At 44.3% G+C, this 20858-nt stretch overlaps 1 protein-coding gene across 2 annotated transcripts; it reads left to right on the top strand.

Moving 5' to 3' along the window:
- Nucleotides 1-2153: 2153 nt before the first annotated feature.
- LOC310832860 (transient receptor potential cation channel subfamily V member 2-like) lies at nt 2154-20110 on the top strand. Of its 2 annotated transcripts, none has more exons than XM_083715115.1 (16): nt 2154-2963; nt 5624-5794; nt 6802-6929; nt 8479-8631; nt 8758-8898; nt 9030-9331; nt 10171-10347; nt 11270-11428; nt 12504-12599; nt 13360-13430; nt 14252-14417; nt 15434-15500; nt 16264-16575; nt 17504-17621; nt 17765-17859; nt 19113-20110. In XM_083715115.1, exons 2-16 carry the CDS (start codon nt 5628-5630, stop codon nt 19211-19213), a joined length of 2253 nt encoding a protein of 750 aa, XP_083571241.1. In that variant the 5' UTR covers nt 2154-2963; nt 5624-5627; the 3' UTR covers nt 19214-20110. The 2 variants fall into 2 exon arrangements, with proteins under 2 accessions (XP_083571241.1, XP_083571240.1); XM_083715114.1 differs by having other exon boundaries at nt 5612-5794.
- Nucleotides 20111-20858: the final 748 nt, after the last annotated feature.

Genomic DNA, 20858 nt, shown 5'->3' with positions numbered 1-20858 from the left:
CTTACAATAATCTTTCAAATATTGTATAAATTTACTCCAGTCCTTTTGGAATACTTGATGATGCTGGTTTAGGATTTTTTTCTGCCAGCTTCGCTGGTTCTGCAAAGTCCATCATCTTCGTCTGCCACTCTTCTCCAAAAACATATTTTTTTAAGACCCCTCACTGAAGTAATTTGCAAAAATGGTTTCACCCCCTAAAATGACACACTCTCACAGTAAAACAGAAGGGGGAGCTCCTTTTTATGGAGCTCCATGAAAGGAAAGAGTTGGCACTCTCTGGGAGGTATAAGAGAAGGCAATCGCACAAATCTCCCTCATGTGGCGCTGCTGTGAGGGTCTCCTTTCTCTCTTGTCATTATGGAGCCAGCTAAGAGATGTGCTAAAGGCAGAGCTGTCAACTTTTCCCTTTTCTTGCGAGGAATCCTATTTGGAATAAGGGAATTTCCCTTAAGAAAAAGGGAAATGTTGACAGCTATGGCTGAAGGGACACATGGTGCTGCTAGCACTTCGTCCTGAAGGGAAGAAGGACCACTGCCCACTTCTGATGCTTCAACATCTAAACCTCTTTGAATAGGAGGACAAAATGGCGGTGGTTCAACCTTAACCAAGGTTCTGGCCTCCCGAAGCTTTTTCATGCTGGCAAAAGCATGGAGGGTGTAAATTAGCAGCTTCCTGAATCATATAGGATTGTAGAGTTGGAAGGGACCCACGAGGGCCGTCTACTCCAACCACCTGCAATGCAGGAATCTCAGCTAAAGCATCCATGACAAGATGGCCGCCCAACCTCTGCTTAAAATTCTCCAAGGCCACAACCTCCTGAGGGAGTCCGTTCCACTGTAGAACAGCTCTTGCTGTCAGAAAGCACTTCCTAATTTTTAGCCGGAATCTGCTTTCTTACAACTTGACTCCATCGGTTCAGGTCCTACCCTCTAGAGCAGGCATGTGTTGGATTTCAGAGCCTACAAAGAATGCCTTTCCCATGCCATGGAGTAATCCAAGAAATAAGATCATCCCCCCACACATGTATGAGATTAGGTGGGACCTTTTAAATTAGAGGGGGCAATGCAGCAGGTATTTCTTGCTGGTTATTATTATGATTATTAGGAAAAGAGATGACTTGCTAAAAACGTGACATGAGATGGAGAATTGGCCTAGAGGTGCCGGAATGGTGTGTGCGCTGCATGTGTTGGATTTCTGCCTGTCTTACAGTCTCTCCTCTGTTCTTCCAAAAGCTCCAGGGACAGTGGCATCAGAATAAACATAGCTAGGGTCAAAGTTCTTGGCTTCTAGAGCTCAGCCCAAGAGCACCTGAAAGAGCCCAGCTGTTGGATCAAGTCGGTCCCCCATCTAGCCCTGCATCCTGTTCTCACAGTGGACCCCCAGATGCCTCCAATGGGAAGCCCCACAAGCAGGACCCGAAGGGAAGAGGAACTGATACTCAAGAGAAGCTTCTGGCAGTGGAGAGAAAACATAGCCATCGTGCCATGAATTTGCCTAATGCTTGCCGTAGAAATCAACAAATCAGCAGTTTCTACCCAAATGCGATTTTGGTTTTAAACACAGTGTAAGGAGTCTCTATGGGAGTATATTATATTGTATTTAAAAATGGGGTATCAGAGTTTTTAGGGGGCTAACCAGGTTGGGATAGCAGGCTTGTTGGTTTCTGAATGTCTTATGTAGATTTTTCAATTTCGTCGTTCTGTATGGGGCAATGACAGTAAAGATTATCGTATCGTATCGTAATAAGGTTTGGCTTCAGGATTAAGGGCCATGTCCCAATCAACAAGGGGACGCAGGTGGCGCTGTGGGTTAAAGCCTCAGCGCCTAGGACTTGCCGATCGAAAGGTCGGCGGTTCGAATCCCTGCGGCGGGGTGCGCTCCCGCTGCTCGGTCCCAGCGCCTGCCAACCTAGCAGTTCGAAAGCACCTCCGGGTGCAAGTAGATAAATAGGGACCGCTTACCAGCGGGAAGGTAAACGGCGTTTCCGTGTGCGGCTCTGACTCGCCAGATGCAGCTTTGTCACGCTGGCCACGTGACCCGGAAGTGTCTCCGGACAGCGCTGGCCCCTGGCCTCTTGAGTGAGATGGGCGCACAACCCCAGAGTCTGTCAAGACTGGTCCGTACGGGCAGAGGTACCTTTACCTTTACCCAATCAACAAAAAAAGAGTGACGGTAACATGGGGTATCTTTTAAGTTCTTATTTATTTGTTCCATGAAATTTATCAACCTCTTGATTGCAGGTAAAACCTCAAAGCGCTTTACAAAAAGAAGAAAAACAGCATGATGTTTTTAGCAGGCCCTGGGGGGGGGGGGAAGTATGGTGAAGGTGCCTGCAAGACGTTATTAGGCAGGGAGTTCAAAGGTTTTGGTGCTGCTACACTAAAATATCAAATTCTTACTAATGAGGAACAGATATTATGTGGAACCTATAACAGTTCCAGTTCTACAGATCGAAGCAGTCATGAGGGAATATATGGAGTAAGGCAGTATTGAAGGTAGACTGGGATAAGGGCGAGGGTGGCAGCTGCTGGGTTCATATCACGGGCGTAGCCAAGTGAGGGCAGGGGGTAGCTGTACCCCCCCCAAATCAAGTAAATAAATAAATATACTTAACTGACCAGTCACATCACATATAGCTTGCTTGCGCCCCCCAAAAATCCTGCCCCTCCCAACATAAATCCTGGCTACGCCCATGGTTCATATTCTGTATATTTGAGGAAGTAACTCGTTGTTTGTTGTGTGTCAACTACTGGATAAATATTTGCATTTTGGACAAATGTTCAGAGCACCTATGGAGCAGGTGGGTAATGTGACTCTCCTGTTACGCGTATCGGAAAACAGAAGGATGTCGCAGGCGTATGTTTCGAAAGGTCATATTGTGGGATCTGTAACTGCCTTGGACTCTGCTGGTCTCTGCGTGCTGTCCAGCACAAAATCCTAAATCTTAAGGCGCCTTCAGAAAGGTAAGATACCTTTGGAAATTTCTATTTTGCTTCCTTGAGGCGTGGCTTGGAGAGCCTGGGAATGAAGCCTCGTACGTGGCCCAAGAAATGAACTCAGATACAACATCAGGAAAAGGATACAGAACGACCTCCCCATTTGGAGCTTCAGTCCATTGGCAGAGGACCCCTTAAATATAACATATTTTCCATCAACCATGGCTGTTCCTACTGCCAGTATCATGGTGCAAAGATGGCTTATGCCCAGTATCTGGTTCATGAGTGGGGCTACATTGTTATTGCTCTAATTGAATTTCCATGCTGGTTATTATTATCCTCTCAGGAATAGCTGCTGTTATGTTGGAGAACTGTTCAGGTTAACCATTATTGTGCTTAGTTTGTTCTAGCCCTCATGGGCCTGTGCTTTATCTGCGGAAAACGTGCTTATAAAACCGTCCCATCTAATTAATATGCTTCTTGCTTCATAAGTACAATTGCTCCTGCTGTAAGAACTACAACCCAGCTCCCTTCTGCTAAGGTTAAGGACAAAAGAGAATTTTCAGAGACCCAAAGATATTAGGGCATAACTATACCTCAGCTTGCTTTTAAGGAAAATTGGAAAATTAAACAACCTTATGGGGGGAAATGAAAATAGTACTATTTTTTGCTTGTCAGGGAGAAGAGTTTCAGAGCCCGTGCAGAATGCTTTCCCCTTGCTCTGGAGTCATCAGAGCCACAAACCCAGCCCCACATGTCTGTGATTAGGGAATGATCTTTTAAATCAGAGGGGGTGAACCAAGAGATATTTTTCAGAATCAAAGAATCCTAGAATGGTAGAGTTGGAAGGGATCCCAAGGGTCATCTAGTCCAACCCCCTGCAAGGCAGGAATCTCAACTCAAGCACCCATGACAGAGGGTCACCCAACCTCTGCTTAAAAACCTGCAAGGAAGGAGAGTCCACAACCTCTTGTGGGAGTCTGTTCCACTGCCAAACAGCTCTTACTATCCGAAAGTTCTCCCCTAGGTCTAGTTGGAAACTCTTTTCTTGTAACTTGAATCCATTTGTTCGAGTCCTAATCTCTGGAGCAGCAGGAAACCAGCTTGCTCCATCTTCCATGTATCAACCCTTGAATTATTTGAAGATGGCTATCCTATCTCCATCCAGTCTCCTCTTTTCCAGGCTAAACATACCCAGCTCCTTCAATCATTCTTCACATGGCTTGGTTTCTAGACCCTTGATCTTGATTGCCTTCTTGCTGTTGTTTTTTTAAGTAAAGTTTTTATTCACTAAAAACTTGAAGTGAGTTTCAGATATAAAATTGGCCTAGAGGTGTTGCAATGGTGTCTGTGTGCGCAGGCATGCATACATGTGCTGATTTGTTGGATTTCTGTCTGTCATGCAGTCCCTGTTCTTCCTAAAGCTCCAGGTACGGTGCAATAAGGATGAGAATAGACCCAGTTAGGGACAGTGCTCTTTGGGGCCTCTCAGGTTCCAGGGTTGAGCTCTGGAGGACTTGAAAGAAGTTAGGAACATCAGAAGCGCCCGACGGCCAGTGGCTCATCTAGTCCAGCATCCTGGGGGTGTCCATTCTCACAGGGGACAACCAGAGGCCCCCATTGGGAAGTGAAATATGCTGAGTTGAGAGTGGATTTCATGCTCTTTATTCAGCTCATAGTGGTGAGGAGGAATGAAAGCCCCCCCCCCCCAAAGTATCTGCTTTATATATATATACATATACATATACATATACACAATGGGCTACACGTGATTGGCTAATTCTGGAATTCTCCTGTAGGCCAATCAGGTTGTGGATTCACTTCCATCTGGAGCTGGATTGGGTGGCTCCTGCAGACCAATCATACTGCTGCATTGTTCTAGGACTACTCAGACTCCTGCATTCTGAATCCTATTGTTCTAGGACCAATCAGACTGCTGCATTTTGGATCCTATTCAACTCAGTACATAACAGGAAGCCTCAAATCAAGACCTGAGTGTGACAGGAACCAGTTCCTGGCAACTGGTATTCAGAGAGGCCTTTCACACTAGTAACCTTATCTTCCATGTATTTGCCTAAACCTTGCAATAGAAATCAATAAAGTTTGGCTTCATGAGGAAGGATAATGAAATTTCCCTTCATCAACAATAAGAGTGAAAGTGACATGGAATAAGGGTTCATATTTGCTTCGTTCATATGGTGTATATTTGAGGAAGTGACTCATTGCTTCTTGTGTACCCACTCCATATTTGCATTTTGGATGATGTTCAGACTCTCCTAATACACGTCTCATAAAATAAAGCGACGAAGCTGGCTTATGTTTAAATTATTATCTTGCGCTTTGATTTGGGCCTCAGCCCAGTATACCTGAAGGAGGGTCTCCACCCTCATCGCTCAGCCTCGACACTGAGATAGTCCTCTGAGGGTCTTCTGCTGGTTCCCTCACTACGAGAAGTGAAGTTACAGGAAACCAGGCAGAGGGCCTTCTCAGTAGTGGCACCCACCCTGTGGAACACCCTCCCTTCAGATGTCAAGGAGTTAAAGAACTACATAGCTTTTAGAAGACATCTGTAGGCAGCCATGTATCGGGAAGTTTTTAATGTTTGATATTTTACTATATTATATATATCCTGTAGATTAAATAACTCTTCTTGTGATGATCTATTCTCTTGCCAGCACTTTCAATAGCGTGATGCATACCTTACCAATACTGGAGATAGATGATGGCACCTTGGACAATGTGGAGGCAAGGGAGAAGCAGGCAGTTGGGGGGAAAGGAGAGCCGCGGCCCATGGAAACCTCCTATGAGCCGGAACATCTTCCATCTCCTAAGATTGGGCTTAAGATTCCTCCTCTGAGGTAAGGAGTTTCCTTCAGGAGTCAACCCATCTATTACAGGGGTGGGGATCATCTGTGGCCCTATGGAAGTCGGCGGACAACAACTTCCATCATGGGCATGTAGGCTGCTATCCATATTTGTTGATAAAGTGGTACCTCGGGTTAAGTACTTAATTCGTTCCGGAGGTCCATTCTTAACCTCAAGCTGTTCTTAACCTGAAGCACCCCTTTTTTCTAATGGGGCCTCCTGCTGCCGCCACGCTGCCAAAACACGATTTCTGTTCTCATCCTGAAGTAAAGTTCTTAACCTGAGGTACTATTTCTGGTTTAGCGGAGTCTGTAACCTGAAGCATATGCAACCCGAGGTACCACTGTACTTCCAAAGAGTTCTGAAAGGTAAATCCTGCAGAGCCATCTGGAAACGCACTGGATCAATCAGTCTCCAAGGGCGGGCCATACTAATAGATCTCCCACCTCTGCAGAGGGGGAAAGGTGCTGAAATCCTAAATCTCCAGCCCTTCCTGGAGAAGCTTTCATGGATTGAGCTTGGGACTTTCTGCATGCAAAGCAGGAACTCTACCACCGAGGTATAGTCCTTCCTAGACTAGCTGGTTGGCATCCATCTGTCTCAGGAGACAATGGAAAAGTGTGCCTTTCGGGATGAGCTCAAACCTGCAAGGGATTCTCACATGGCAGGCTTAATGTTGCCAGCCAGTCACACCTATGCCATAAAATGCTATGATACCAACTTAACATCCATCGATTCCCTGAATAAAAAAATCCCAGGAACTATAGTTTGCTAAAGGTTCAGAGAGTTAGGAGACCTCTAATAGTGCTACAATTCCCAGAGAGCTTTAGGAGTCAGTTCCTCTTTTCCATGAGAACTCTGGAAATTGTGAGGGCAGCTGGAGTCTCCTAATAACTCTACACACCCTTAACCAACAGTTCCCAAGATTCTTTGTTTAAACTGGTATGATGCTGCTTCAAATGTATGTTGCGGATTTGTTCATTCTGCTTTTCTTCCACAGTAAAGAGGAGACTTTTAACAAGGATCGCCTCTTTGGTGCTATCGTGAGGGGGAACCCTGAGGAGCTGGAAGGACTGGGGGACTATTTGCGAAGAAGTGGCAAATATCTTACCAACTCTGAGTACACAGGTGGGCATGAGCCTGAGAGCTGGGGCTATTATTATTATTATTATTAGTAGTAGTAGTAGTAGTAGTAGTAGTAGTATTACTTCTCATTGATCTGAGAATAGGCAGGAATTTCAGACTTCACAGAAGTATTTGCAGGATTGAGGAGGACTATCAGAGTGCAAGAGGACTGACAGTGGAGTTCAGAAGAGAAAAGAGTAAAAAAGTGATTTACTAATGGCATTATTTCTGAGGGTAAGTTGTGTGGTTTTTCACCAACTTAGCTGCTTCACACCTGGCCTTGTTTGGAAACTAATAACTGGCATTGCTTGGAAACTAAAAGAACTTGTGGTTGAAAACAGGGCAGTTTTTGAAAGGCTCAGTCTGCCATATTGATTCAGTTGAGCAGACAAAAACTTGTTTCTAGATCTCCCAAATTATCATGCAATATATGATTACAATACCTTAAGAGGTGTCCAAATACACAGTTCAGTTTTGAAAGGTTCAAGCCATCATCTTGATTCAAAACAGATCCCAGTTGTATCCAGACTTAGACAAAAATCTGCTGCTTGGTCTCAGGGGCCAACATGCAAAAATTGGTTAAAATCAGCGCAGTTGTGAAATGCATATTCTACCATTTTGATTCAAAATCGTCACCTGATTTTGGACCTTACATATTTTGTGGCCATTTATTTTGTAACTGCAAGTTTCCCTATTTTACAACTGTTGCTTCAGACATACAATTTTTTTAAAAAACTTAACATCCCAATTAATTTGAAATTTGTTGAAAAATATTTGGTACTTACAAATTAGTGTTGTTCATGGGAATGAATGTACATCATCTGACTGCAGGATGTGTTGGGTTCAATCATTATGTGACCCATCTGCACAGATTTCGTGACCCAGTTGAACAGGCTGAGAAATGCTGTAGTATATGATGTCATAAGGACCCACAGCACAGCGATACATTTAGCTATTTTGTGTGCAGAAGACCCTAGGTTAAATTCCTGTGAATTTCCAGTGAAAAGGATCTGAGAGCAGGTGAAGAGCAAGGCTAGGAATTGCAGATAAGTTCAGTGCAGTTAACAAAGTGAACCAACTTAATTCACAAATCCAAATTTGCTCTTCCCTGAATGTTTGAAATGCGGGTGGGGTGGCTTATTTGGCCTCCTGGCATGAGACTTTATTGATCTTTATGGACATATCTTGTGATTAAAATCTTTAATCTCTGAGCAAAGACAGCAGATAAATATTTTAATCTTGATTAGCTTGTACTATTGGTCCAAAGATTCTTAGATCTGCTGGGTCTTTGTTAGGTTTCAAAATAGCTGCAACTCAATATTGTTTTCAAGACCAAGAGATCCTTTACCCCTCTAGACAACTTTTGAAGACAATCCTTAATCTGGAGATGAGCTCTTTTGTGAAGGCTTTCTAAAATTCACCTAAAGCTTTACAGCAAGACTCCCTGCTGAGTTGGATATTCTTATAGCATTTGATAGACTTGAATGGCCCTCCTTGTTAGAAAAAAGAAATGCACTTCTCCAAACAAAGGATAAAATCCCTTCTCTTCCAGATGGAGAAACGGGCAAAACCTGCTTGATGAAGGCCTTGCTGAATTTAAAAGATGGGGCAAACCCCACCATCCCTTTGCTGTTGAAGATAGACAAGGAGACCAAGAACCCAAGGCCTCTGATCAACGTAGCTTGTAAGGATAGCTTCTATAAAGGTAAGGACCTTGGGGGGGAGACAGCATTAAAAAAAGAACTCCTCCACTCAGGCGTAGGAGAACATGCTTGTTTTCTACGTTTGACTTCTTTAATGATTTTCTTTCATGCCTTTTTTGTTCTGCTAGGCCACACAGCACTCCACATTGCCATTGAGGAGAGGAATTTAGATCTGATAAAGCTCCTGGTGAAGAATGGTGCTGACGTCCATGCCAAGGCCTGTGGAAGGTTCTTCCACCAGCAGGAGAAAGGAGCATGCTTCTACTTTGGTAGGTCAATACTGTGTGCCTAAAGTCCCCTGTCACAGATTCTTGAAGTGGGTGCTCAGTTTTTGTAACTTGTGCCAAAAGCAGCCATTCCTCTCCTAGCTTTGCTTCCGTTTATCTCCTTCCTCCTCCAGGTGAGCTTCCCCTCTCCTTAGCTGCTTGCACCAACCAGCCAGAAGTGATCAGGTATCTCCTGGATAACCCTCATCAGAAGGCCAACCTGGCAGAGCGGGATTCCCTCGGCAACACAGTCCTCCATGCCTTGGTGATGGTGGCCGATGATATGGATGAGAAGAACAGGGAGCTGGTGATTGAGATGTACAACAAGATCCTGATGCACAGTGCTACGCTCAACCTGAGCCAGAAACTGGAGGAATTAACCAACAGGGAAGGCTTGAACCCTTTGACCCTGGCCGTCAAGACTGGAAAGATAGAGGTAAGTCAGTTGGGAGTTTATCATAAACTGCATTTCTTAGCTGAGGAACCTATGACCTTCCAAGATGTTGTTGGACTCCAGTTCCCATCATTCTCCTGGCTGCTCTCACTGCTCATTCCCATTGGCTACTTGGAGATGGAAGTCCAACAATATCTAGAAGGTGGCATCTTCATGTCATGCTAGCAGGTAATTCAAAGAGATTCAGGCCACATAAGATAGGTCAGTGTTGTCAACCTCCAGGGGATACATGATTTCACAAGTCCGCCATTACAGTGCACAAGCTCAGCTATCATGTTCTAGGGATGGCGAGACTCAGGCCTGATAGCCAGTTTCAACCCTCCAGGCTTCTCTATCCAGCCTTTGGGACTATTTTTAGACTTCACACCCTCCAAGCTACAGCTGTTTCTGGCACAGGTGTAGTGGTTCAGGGTCATGGGGGATTGAAGTCCTGTTACTATTTCTGCAGCAGGGTCCCTTTCTCCAGTGTCCGAAAGGGGACCTTTTTAGCTACTGAGAAGAAATCTTCCCACCCTTTGTGCTAAGTGGAGCCAATCAGAGTGGAAGGAGGTAAGTCAGCCACTGAGGATGGACTCCTAGGGTCACTCTGGAGAAGACATGCCAGCAGAACACTGGGGAGTTGTTGGTCTGTACATTCCAGAGCTAAGCATTTAGAAACACCAAAAACACTGAAAAGGCCAGTTCTCATCTTGCCACCCTGCAGACCTCTTGTAGAAGGAGCACACAAAGAAGGGCCTCATATGATGTTTAAGTAGAAATAAGAATAAACGTTGGAAGGGAAAACCCAAAGAAAATCCCTCCCCCTATTTTGTCTTTCCTAGATCTTCAAAAACATTATTCACCGCGAAATCAAAGACCCGCAGTACCGTCACCTTTCGCGGAAGTTCACTGAATGGACCTACGGGCCTGTCCACATCTCTCTCTATGACCTGACCTCCATTGACAGCTATGAGGAGAACTCTGTGTTGGACATTCTTGCCTACAGCAGCAATACTCCGGTGAGATGATCAATGAAGGTGACTTGTCTGCTTTAAAATAATCACTGGGGGAGATCCTTCAGTTCTCTCTACATCTAGGCTTCTCTCTCAGGAGATTTTCTTGGTGCCATCTTTGTTTTATTTCCAGTACTGAGCAACACCCCCTCAAAAAAAGTTTGCACAGGCCGATTAGATACTTGATTTCTTCTTTGAAGAAGTCTTCATGAGAATATATTTATTGTGGTCTTCCCAAAGGCACTGGTTGGCCACTTTGTGACACTAGATGGGCCATTGGCCTAATCCAGGATGGCTACTATTGTGGATACTTATTTTGGGAAAACAAAATAGGTAACCTTGATCAATGGCCTCTCCCTATAAAAAGCTGTAATAGAAAATCTTGGATTGCTGTACTTTATCTCTGCTTTTATGACATTTGTTTTGGCATTTTAATACTGATTTGTTCTATTGTACATGTCTTAGAAAATTTGAAACAATTGAGCAGTTCAATATCCTGAAACAATCATATACACACCAGTAAAGGCCATAGGCTGAATAAGCTGTGGTTTCGTGCAACTTGGAGCAGGGCAGGGGTACCCTGTTTCTCTCTGTTTTGATGGCACTGTAGTGGCATTCTTATGCCGATTTGCACTGTTGTACATGGCTTAGAACATTTTAGATGAATAAGCAGTTTAATACCTTTAAGTAAAGACACACACACCAGTATAGGCCTCTTCGTTGCGCAAAACCACAGTTTATTCAGCCAACCTGTTTGCAGGCTGAAGAAGCTGTGGTTTTGTGCAACTTGGAGCAGGGCTAGGGTACCCTGTGGCCCTCCAGATGTTTTTTGGCGCCAACTGCCAGCAGCCTCAGCATGGCTAATAACCAGGGATGGTGGGGGCTGAATCAATGAATTATTTTCTTTCTTTCTTTCTCCGACATACAGAAGCGGTACGAGATGGTGGTCCTGGAACCTATAAACAAGCTTCTTCAAAGCAAATGGGACTCCTTTGCTGCCATGAGATTTTACATCAGTTTTTTCTCCTATGTGCTGTTCATGTCCGTGTTCTCAGCTGTTGCTTATCACCGGCCTCTGGAGGGGAAGGTAACAGCAGCTTTGGGGCTTGGGGGATACAGAGAGGGAGGCAGAGAGAGAGGAGGAGGGTGGCTCTCTAGGGCAGAAGTGTGGAAGCTCCCTGTTTGTTCTACAAGGCCCTTTTGGACCAAGCCGCACCCACCTGCCCATACATGATGTAGGCTAAGGGTGGCAGAGAGATGCAATTCAGTTTGCGCTGAAAGGCAAACCTACCCAATTTCCACTTTCTGAACTGAAATGCAGACATCCTTTGAAATCCACACTTCTCCAAATCTGCCACTGCAGTTCTGCAGCCAAGCAACATGTACAAAAGATGCATGTGTGCATAAATATGGATATATTGTGGGAAGATAGCATACAAAAGTACCTTATGTTAGGGAAATCCACACCGTGATCAACTCCCGCCTGGAAACCAATGTCCCCACTGTGGAAGGGCGTGTGGATCCCGAATTGGCCTCCACAGTCACTTGTGGACTCATTGTTAAATCCATGATCGCCAAAGCAAGAAGTGATCGCCAAAGCAAGAAGATGTTAGGGACGGTTGGTGTGCCAAATTTGCATTTAAATTCAGTGTGCCAAATTTGCATTTAAAGGCAAACCTACCTAATTTCCACTTTTTGGAACAATCCATAGACTGAAACACGACCATCCTTTCACATTCTCTGAATTTTACAATGCAATTCTCCATCCAAACAGCATGTACAAAAAAGAGAAAGAAATGCATGTACTTAGAGCAATGTGTGCATAGTTTTCTGTGAAAATGTTTTTAAAATGAGAATCCGTTTTTATGGTTTTTATTTTATTTTATTGCAAACTGCTGCAGAGAACCAAAATGAAGATTGGAGAAAAAGAGAGAAGCCAGTACTGACAGAGCCATACATCCATAGTTTTTAGGGAGTTAAATTTGTGCCTAGGTCAAGAAGAGGGTACCATCAACCAGTTGATTGGCACTGGCAACACCCTCTTCAGACTTCTGTGCAGCTTTTTGCAAACCCTGACAAACAGTTGATTGTCTCTGCTTTTATCTTAATAAATTACTTAAGTTCTCTCTCCCAACCTATCTTTTTTCCTTTAATCTTCCCAGCCTCCTTTTCCAGTGACACTCACTGCTGGAGATGTATTGAGGCTCATTGGCCAGATCATTGTCTTAATTGGAGGCGTGTATCTCCTCATTGATCAGGTATGACATACTCTTATTGCTCTTCCTGCTGCTGTTTGGGATGTGTTTGATATCTTATGTTGGCTACAGAAAGCCAGAAGAAAATAGGATTGGCTGCAGAATTATACAGCATCAAATCTTTCCTTTTAAAAGAATTAACAAAGTACCTAGTCCTTAAGGTTCCACACACTACCCTGGTTTGCACATAACCATGATTTGTTTATTCTAACTATGGTTAGTTTGGACGTACAAGCCTAAAACATCAGACTCACAGTGTGTTTTTTCTGTCAACCCACCATGATGTGAAGCCTTGAAAAAAATAGGTGATATCCTAACTTACCCAAGAGATATCCTAACCCAAGGATACAATAAAGCAAAAATGAATATTTCACAGAGAATTAGAGGCACAGGGGAAGAACACTGAGGAAGAATTCTTTTGCATGCAGCATTTAGGAACACTGACATCACAAGCTGTTAAAGTTTCAAGAGACCATTGTGCAAGTTCTGTCATGCACAACTTCAAAGGAAACACAAATTAAACCACTGAGATAGAAGTTCTGGAGCACTCCAGCTGATTTGCCCGTGTATATACCTGGCTGGAAGGCAACACATGGGTGTCTGCAGTGATCATTGCAATGCATCGCTAATTAATATTGCATAATTTTAGAAGGTTGTGCAGACTTAGTCTGGACTTATCATGAAAGGATCTTGCGCTTCTGAATTTGCCGCTGCACTATTTCTGCTGTACTGACAAGAGTGTTCCTGTCCATTTGCTTATTAGGCTTTTTACCTGTGGAGAAGACGCCGGTCGCTGACAACTCTGCTTCAGGATGGCTACATCGAGATTTTTCTGTATGTTGGGGGGGGGGGAGGGAAGAGGTGTGTTTTTTTTTTAAAAAGGTGTTTTAAAACTGTTTTTACTGATAGTTTTATTGTTTCATGCTCTTTTTTCATGCTTTTTTCATCCTTCTGTGAAGGAACTATCTGGGGACTTCCCTGGCTTTTTCTGGCCCATGTAGGACCAGTCTGAATAGCTGGCCTTGGTGAAGATTTGATGTTTTCATCCCCCAAATGTTTCTGATCTGAGTTTCTCTTGTAATGAGGCTGCATTTTAATGTTGTATTTTAATCTTGTTTTTAAGTTGTATCTTAATCAATTGTTTTATAGCTGGTGTTGGCTGGGGAGGGTGGGGTAGAAATAATAATAATAATAATAATAATAATAATAATAATAATAATAATAATGAGCTTTGATTTATTTATTTTTTACATTCAAGCAGCACAAAACTTTTATGAAATAAATATTTTTTTGTGTGGAATTGCTGGAGCCAAGGTCGCTCATTGGGACACTTCTACTGTAGTTATTGTTTGCTCCTGCTTCAGCGGTCATGGTTTATCCCCTAGGACAAATTAGAAGCCCCTCTTTGAATGTAATGCGATAGCCAAACCATGGCTTAGCTCTGGGTACTGTGGCGGTATTAGGACCAAGGGAGGAGTGAAGAGGCTGCCTTTTCTTCACTGAATATCCACCCTGTAGCTCATTCATGCTTAGCTGTGGCATGTGGCTTAGCTTTTGTGTGCTAGGCAGGCCAAGCAGCCTCCTCTATGCCTGAAAGGCGCCTTCGCTAAGCGGGACCATCTCTGCATCCCATCCCCCCCCCCATTTTCTCACAGGCTGTTGCAGTCCGTGACCCTGCTGGTTTCGGCAGTGATGTACCTTGCAGGCCTGGAAGATTACCTGTCTTGGATGGTCTTCTCCCTCCTGCTCGGCTGGACAAACCTGCTGTATTACATGCGAGGCTTTCAGCAGACCGGGATCTACGTTGTCATGATACACAAGGTTGGTATAACTCCATATTCTAAAGGTCTAACAGCCTGTGTTCCCATGCTTTACTTTGCTGCATGTTCTGCGATTTTAAATCTCTGCTGGCGCCCTCTCACCAAAGAGTACTCCAAAACCTGGATCTAGGCATTCAGAGAATTGCCTCTTTATTTTCCCTTTTAGCCAAGTACCAAAATATTAAAACCAGCACACTGTATATAACAGACCTGGCACACCTTTCTCTTGGAACTTAAGCACCTGGTGTTTTCAGAGTTCTTAAATGCCCAGCATGCAGCATGCAGAACTTCCACAGTGTTCTTCCTGAGTATCTTCTTCAGAGTGACCCTAGGAGCCCATCCTCCGTGGCTGACTCACTTCTGCTTACGCCGATTGGCTCCAAAAAGGGTGTGAGGATTCCCTTTTATGCTGATTGGGCGACTCCAGGATGCTTGAAGGAGAGACCCTGCTGCAGAAATAGTAAAAAGTCATTGACACCCTGCGATCCTGATCCTGGGCCACGACGCCTCTGCAGTTTAACCTGCCTCATAGGCTTGCTGTGTGAGGTTAAGCCTGTCGGTTATATGAAGCTGATTAATCGCACACTTCAAGTTAAACACAAACAAACACAAGTTCCTTCACTGAGAAGGAACATATTGGAGCACTCAAACAATTTGCCCATGTGATTTGTGCAGAAATGTCGATTTAACTGAATGGCAACACATGGAGATCAGTACTGCTTATTGCAATGCATCCCTAATTATTGTTATATATTTCTAATATTATTGTACAAACTTAGAGTTGTATAATATTAGAAGGGTGTGTGGCTGCGAGGGCACATGTCTGTGGATACCATGAAGGGCCCCTGCATTTCTGAATTCGCAACTGCACTACTGTTAAACTGCAAGGCAATGTGATTGGCCCAAGGTCAACCACCTGAAAGTCACCCTTGGGCAAAAATCTGAACCCAAGTCTCTGCCCAGTCCTTCATCAGGCTGGGGTTCCCCAATTCACTTCTATCCTGCTCTGCATTCCAGGCTATCCTGCGGAACCTCATGCATTTCCTCATGGTCTATGTGATCTTCCTCTTCAGCTTTTCAACAGGTGAGTCTCTACCTGTCCTAACAGGGAAGGGCCAGAACTGGCAGCAGAAGCCACAATCCTACCCACTTCCTCCTTTAGCAGCACCGTTGACTGTTTTTTTGCATCCAATATACAAAGACAAGGAAAAATGACACATAGTAATAATCATGCCTAGTAAACATGCCGCCTGATCTCACTTGCAGGGCTGGCCCTGTTATTAGGCAGAGTAAGGGGATTCATTGATATTTGTGCATTACACTCCCCCCTGCAAAGGCCAGAGTTAAGAGGTGTGTCTTCAGCATATTGCGGAAACTATATACAAGAACGGACCTCCAGAATGAATGAAGTTCTTAACCCGAGGTACCACTGTAATGGAAGTGACCGATGCACATCTATGGGGAGAGACTTCCACAACTTAGGGGCTACCACAGAGAATGTCCTTTCTTGGGTCACCTACCCCCAAACTTCAGAGGGTCACAGAACTTCCAAGGAGCCCCCTCTGCTGAGGAGGGTCTGTAGGGAAGTAGGTGGGTTCCCCCCCCCCCCAAAAAAAACACCTGTTTGGGGCCTATGTCATTTATCACTTGAAACACTTATGTGAGCGCCTCAAATTGGACCTGGAAACGAACTGGCAACCCAAGATGAGTTGTGGATGGCACAGTCTATGACTAGTAGGTCCTGAGTTGTGACATCTTTCGGGACAGGATTCTCATGCAAATAGAGAGGTTTACAAGGAGATTCTTCAAGGACCCCCTGATTTAAATATTCTCATTTCCCATTTCAGCCCTTGTCATACTTACCGGGGAGCCTCCCCAGCCAGTCCAGAATGGGTCTTCCCTCATCAACAGCGATGGCAAAGACCAAGTCAAGTATGTCGGGCTGCTGCAGACTTCCCTGGAGCTGTTCAAGTTCACCATTGGGATGGGGGAGTTGGAGTTCCAACAGAACATGAGGTTCAGGTACTTTGTGATGTTCCTCCTGCTCTTCTATGTCATCATGACTTACATCCTCCTTCTGAACATGCTGATTGCCCTGATGAGCGAGACGGTCACCGAGGTCTCTGAAGACGGTCAAAAGATCTGGAAGCTGCAGGCAAGTCCAAAACCACTTCTGGGGGGGGGGGTTTAATTTGAGCCAAGGCCATTACACCAAGGCCTCCTCCAAACTGGCTGTTTCTGTGTGTATTCTTCAGCATGTCTCTGTCATTGACTGTTGGCTTTGTCCTTGGTGTTGACAAGCATAATGGGCCTTGCTCACTGCTTTGGGGAAATGAAGCTACTGGCCGCAGCATACACCAGCTGAAAATAAATAAGTACACTGGCTCCTCACTCTCCAACCCTTGATCCCACTGTGACAGCTGCCTGTTAGCTCAGCCCTGACAAAGGATTCACACATAAGGAGAGCCCTGATGGAACAGGGCCAGATTAACCAGTACACTAAAGGCCCCTCCAGACTGGTTGTTTCTGAGCGTTCTGCAACATGTCTCTTTGTCATAGACTCTTGGCTTTATTCATTGGTCTTGACAAGCACAGTTGCCATTGTTCACTGGCCAGGGAACATAAAGCTATACGTTGCGGCATACAGATCCTGTAAATAAATAAGTACACAAATTCCTGCCTCCTCACTGCCCAACTCTCGATCCCACTCTGATAGCTGCTTATTCGCTTAACCTTGACAAAGGATTCACACATAGGGAGAACCCTGATGGAACAAGCCCATGTGGTTCAGCACCCTGTTCCCAAGTGGCCCCCTGGGTGCCTGTGGCAAGTCTACAGGTGGGACAGCATTTCACAGCACCTGCTTTGCATGCAGAAGGTCCCAGGTTCAATCCCTCCAATTTTCAGGAAAGGGCTGAGAATGTCCCTTGCCTGAACCCCCCAAGAGCCACTTCCAGTCAGGTCAACTATACAGAGCTAGATGGAGGAGCGGTCTGACTTCATATAAGACAGCTTCCTCTGCTCCTATTCAAATCACCCCTAAATCTGAAAATGTGACTATTCCTCCTGAATTGTACCCACAGCGAGCAACTGCTATTATGGAGTTGGAGAAAAGCTGGGTTTGGCATTGGCAGAAACCCAAGCGGTCTGGTTGCCAGCTGTCTATCGGCTCCAAAGACGAGAAAGATAAGAGATATTTTTTTCGGTGAGTTTGACCGTGCCCTGCACTGTTGCAGGTCCACAGAGCAACAAGGGCTGTACAGATAAGCAAATATATATTGACTGTGTCTTTCCCCCAAGTGAGCGACGGGATTCAGGTGGTTCACCGTTTATTTGTATGTTTTGCAGAGTAGAAGAGCTAGATTGGGCTAACTGGAAGAAAGAGGTGGGAGCCCTCAAGGAGGAGCCTGCAGACTCAGACCACAACGAGACAGTGTCAAAAGGCAAGTGAAGAGCAACATCCTACTCCAGCTGTGGGGAACCTGTGACCCTCCCATCACCCCCATCCAGTACGTACAGTGTTTGGGAATGATGGGAGCTGTAGTCCAACAACATCTGGAGGGCTACAGGTTCACCAAACCTGTCCTAAACAAGTCTTGGGGAACCTGCAGCCTTCCAGATGTGCAGTTACAACCCTCAGCAGGCAGCATGGCTCAATGCTCAGGGATGATGGGAGTTGAAATCCAGCCACAGCTGGAGGAAACCACAGGCAATCCACCCCTCTGTTACTCAAAAGCCTTGCTTACCTACTTGCCTTCACAGTCATTAATGCACTATCAGGTAAGTCTATGTGGCACTTGAGACCTGTGGACAGCACCACAGCCTGCTTGTGGCTCTGTCTTTTTTGGCCAGCCAGCAGGTGATGTTGCTTTATCAGAATCAGGAAACCAGTCGCAGGAGAAAGTCTCATGCCTGCCCATCTCTGCAGCCGAGTGACTTCTCCTGGCAAAAGAGTATTTTTTAAAATATTTTTTTAAAGATAATATTCATGATGTTGCAGCTGCTCTCTCTATACTTCCGAGATTTTCAGAAGCGCTACAGGTTTTCAGGAAAGAGTCTTTCCAGGATTTTTTTTTTTAAAAACTTTTTTTTAATGTTGGAGATGCAGATTAAACAAAGCAGATTACATACATATCTTCTTGGATTGTTCTCAAATAGAAATGTTCTGAAAATCTGTTCAGGCTAATATCTCTAATATGTTAGGATACCATATACCCTTGGGTCCTAAAATATCTCTGCTTGGTTATCTAAAAGATGTTATTTTTCCACCTTATAATTGCTGCTAAGATTAGAATAGCTAAAGGGTGAGGCATATATCCCACTATATCTGAATGCTATGAAAATGCTCTTTATCTTTGGTTCATTTTGTTTAATTAAAAAACAAAACATTTTTATTATAAGAAGAGGAAGAATGTCATACAATAATGAAGGGGGAATGGATTTTGGGGGAGCTTTATATCATTCCAGACAAAAATATGCATAGAGTTTTGCACCACAAGCATCAGTGGACAGGAAGTGACAGGCAGAAAGATATCAGGAGATACCAGGGATCAAACCTGGGACATTCTGCATACAAAGGCCCAGCTATGGCCCCTCCTAACTTATTTGCCTGGGCACAACCACTGACCTCCTTGAAGACTTGCCTGTTCTTGCTTCACAGCCTTGATAGATGCTTCCCCATTCTGTCCCATTCCAGGGAAGCGCCTGCTGAGCCGAGTGTCTCAGGGGGTGAGGGCACGATTCATGATGCCAGAGGTGGCGGAGGAACAGATGCCGCTGCAAGACGGAAGCCACTGAGGGAGAGAACACCAGGAGGGCATGATGGATTGCTCAGACCACGTGAACACCCACCTCCAGCTATGCTCCTTCAATGGCTTGAGAGCAATCTGACCATGGCAACAACAAAACAAATCACTGTTAAGGACCACGCAGCATGCCTTTTACAGGCCGGGTGTTTTTTATTTATTTATACATTTTTATTAGTTTTTTAACATCTCATTTCCAACAATCATTTAAAATAAATTCTTATCTTATACAATATTTTAGACTTCCATCAACAACTTCTGAAGATTTTCCGTTCTTTATCACTTATTCTGCATTTCTTAATCTATTACTTTTAATTATCTTTAACTAATAATCCTCTTCATAATCTTCCTTGCAATATTTCACATAATCCTCCTTACAGAACTTCTTACTAGCGTAACCTGTTTATTACAATTGCTTTTTAAATAGTTCAAATATTTACTCCAGTCTTCTAAGAATCTCTGGTCCTGCAGGTTTCGAATCCTCCCTGTTAATTTGTCTAATTCTGCATAGTCCATTAATTTCATTTGCCACTCTTCTTTCATCGGTAATTCTTCTTGTTTCCATTTCTGTGCCAGTAATATTCTTGCTGCCGTTATTGCATATAAAAATAATTTACAATCCTGTCTGTTAATGTCCTCCCCTACAATGCCCAGTAAAAATGCTTCTGGTTTTTTAATAAATGTAGGCTGGGTGTTAACAGTCTTGCTTTAGAGGAAGGTTAGTTCAAAGAGTTTCGTATCAAAGAGTTTCAGCCTAAGAACATCAGAAGGGCTGCAGTGATACCTGAGTGTGATGCCCTGGGACCCAGGTGGATGTCAGAAACGCTCACTAATTCAGACAACTTCAGGTAACAGGTAGCAGAATAGCAACATTTTGCATGGAACAGAATCATAGAGTTGGAAGAGACCACAAGGGCCATCGAGTCCAACCCCCTGCCAAAAAAAATAATGAAAAAAGAAAAAAAAATAATGAATTTATAAACTTTGCTCAAAACTACCTGTTGCTGTAGTAATTAGGAGCAGGCTGCTCTGACCAATGAGATTAGCTTTAGGCGTCCACAGGCTGTTCATGCATTCTGTTATCCAATCATATTGCTGAAAGGGTTTGTTCACGAGCTAGAGAGTGTTATAAAAGTGTTTGAATTTTGCATTCTAGGTCCAGAATTTGGAGAACTCCTCTGTGGTTATTTATGCTTACTGCAGCCTGTAATAAAATCTGAACTCTTCCCACGATGCTGTTGTCTTTATTTGGCTAAAAAGCACACCTAAGTGAAGGGCTGCCCTCTCCCCCCAACCAATTGTGAAGACTGAGTGCATAAAATGATGGATGTGATAACCAGGGAAGGGCTTACTTGCATTTACATCAGGGGCAGGGCTGGGTGGAATAAAGGATTAATTTTGTCCACCACCCCCTCTCTTTTGGCTGCTGCCAAAATTGGCAGGGTCTTGCAGGGCTTTGCCCCAAGGTGGTTTGTTGCCAGGGGAACCCACATAAGCCCTGCTCACTTCATTAAGATGAACCAGGAGGCTTTCTTCAGCATCCTTCCATCCCCTGAGCCAAAATTCCTCAGGATGTGAATAAAGGCATTCTCTGCAGAACTAACCTGCAGAACTCCCTGCCTTTGGAAAGTACACCT

The sequence above is a fragment of the Podarcis gaigeae genome, assembly GCF_964106915.1.
Source record: "Podarcis gaigeae genome assembly, chromosome: 15".
Taxonomy (NCBI): Eukaryota; Metazoa; Chordata; class Lepidosauria; order Squamata; family Lacertidae; genus Podarcis; species Podarcis gaigeae.
The sequence above is the reverse complement of the archived record's forward strand: the minus strand, read 5'-3'. Positions and strand labels throughout refer to the sequence as shown.

Excerpts from the sequence above, each read along its gene's own strand:
- LOC310832860 (XM_083715115.1), top strand. The coding sequence starts at position 5,628 with ATGCATACCTTACCAATACTGGAGATAGATGATGGCACCTTGGACAAT. Across the intron at positions 6,930-8,478 it reads TACCAACTCTGAGTACACAG|ATGGAGAAACGGGCAAAACC; the intron begins GTGGGCATGAGC and ends CTTCTCTTCCAG. Across the intron at positions 8,632-8,757 it reads TAAGGATAGCTTCTATAAAG|GCCACACAGCACTCCACATT; the intron begins GTAAGGACCTTG and ends TTGTTCTGCTAG.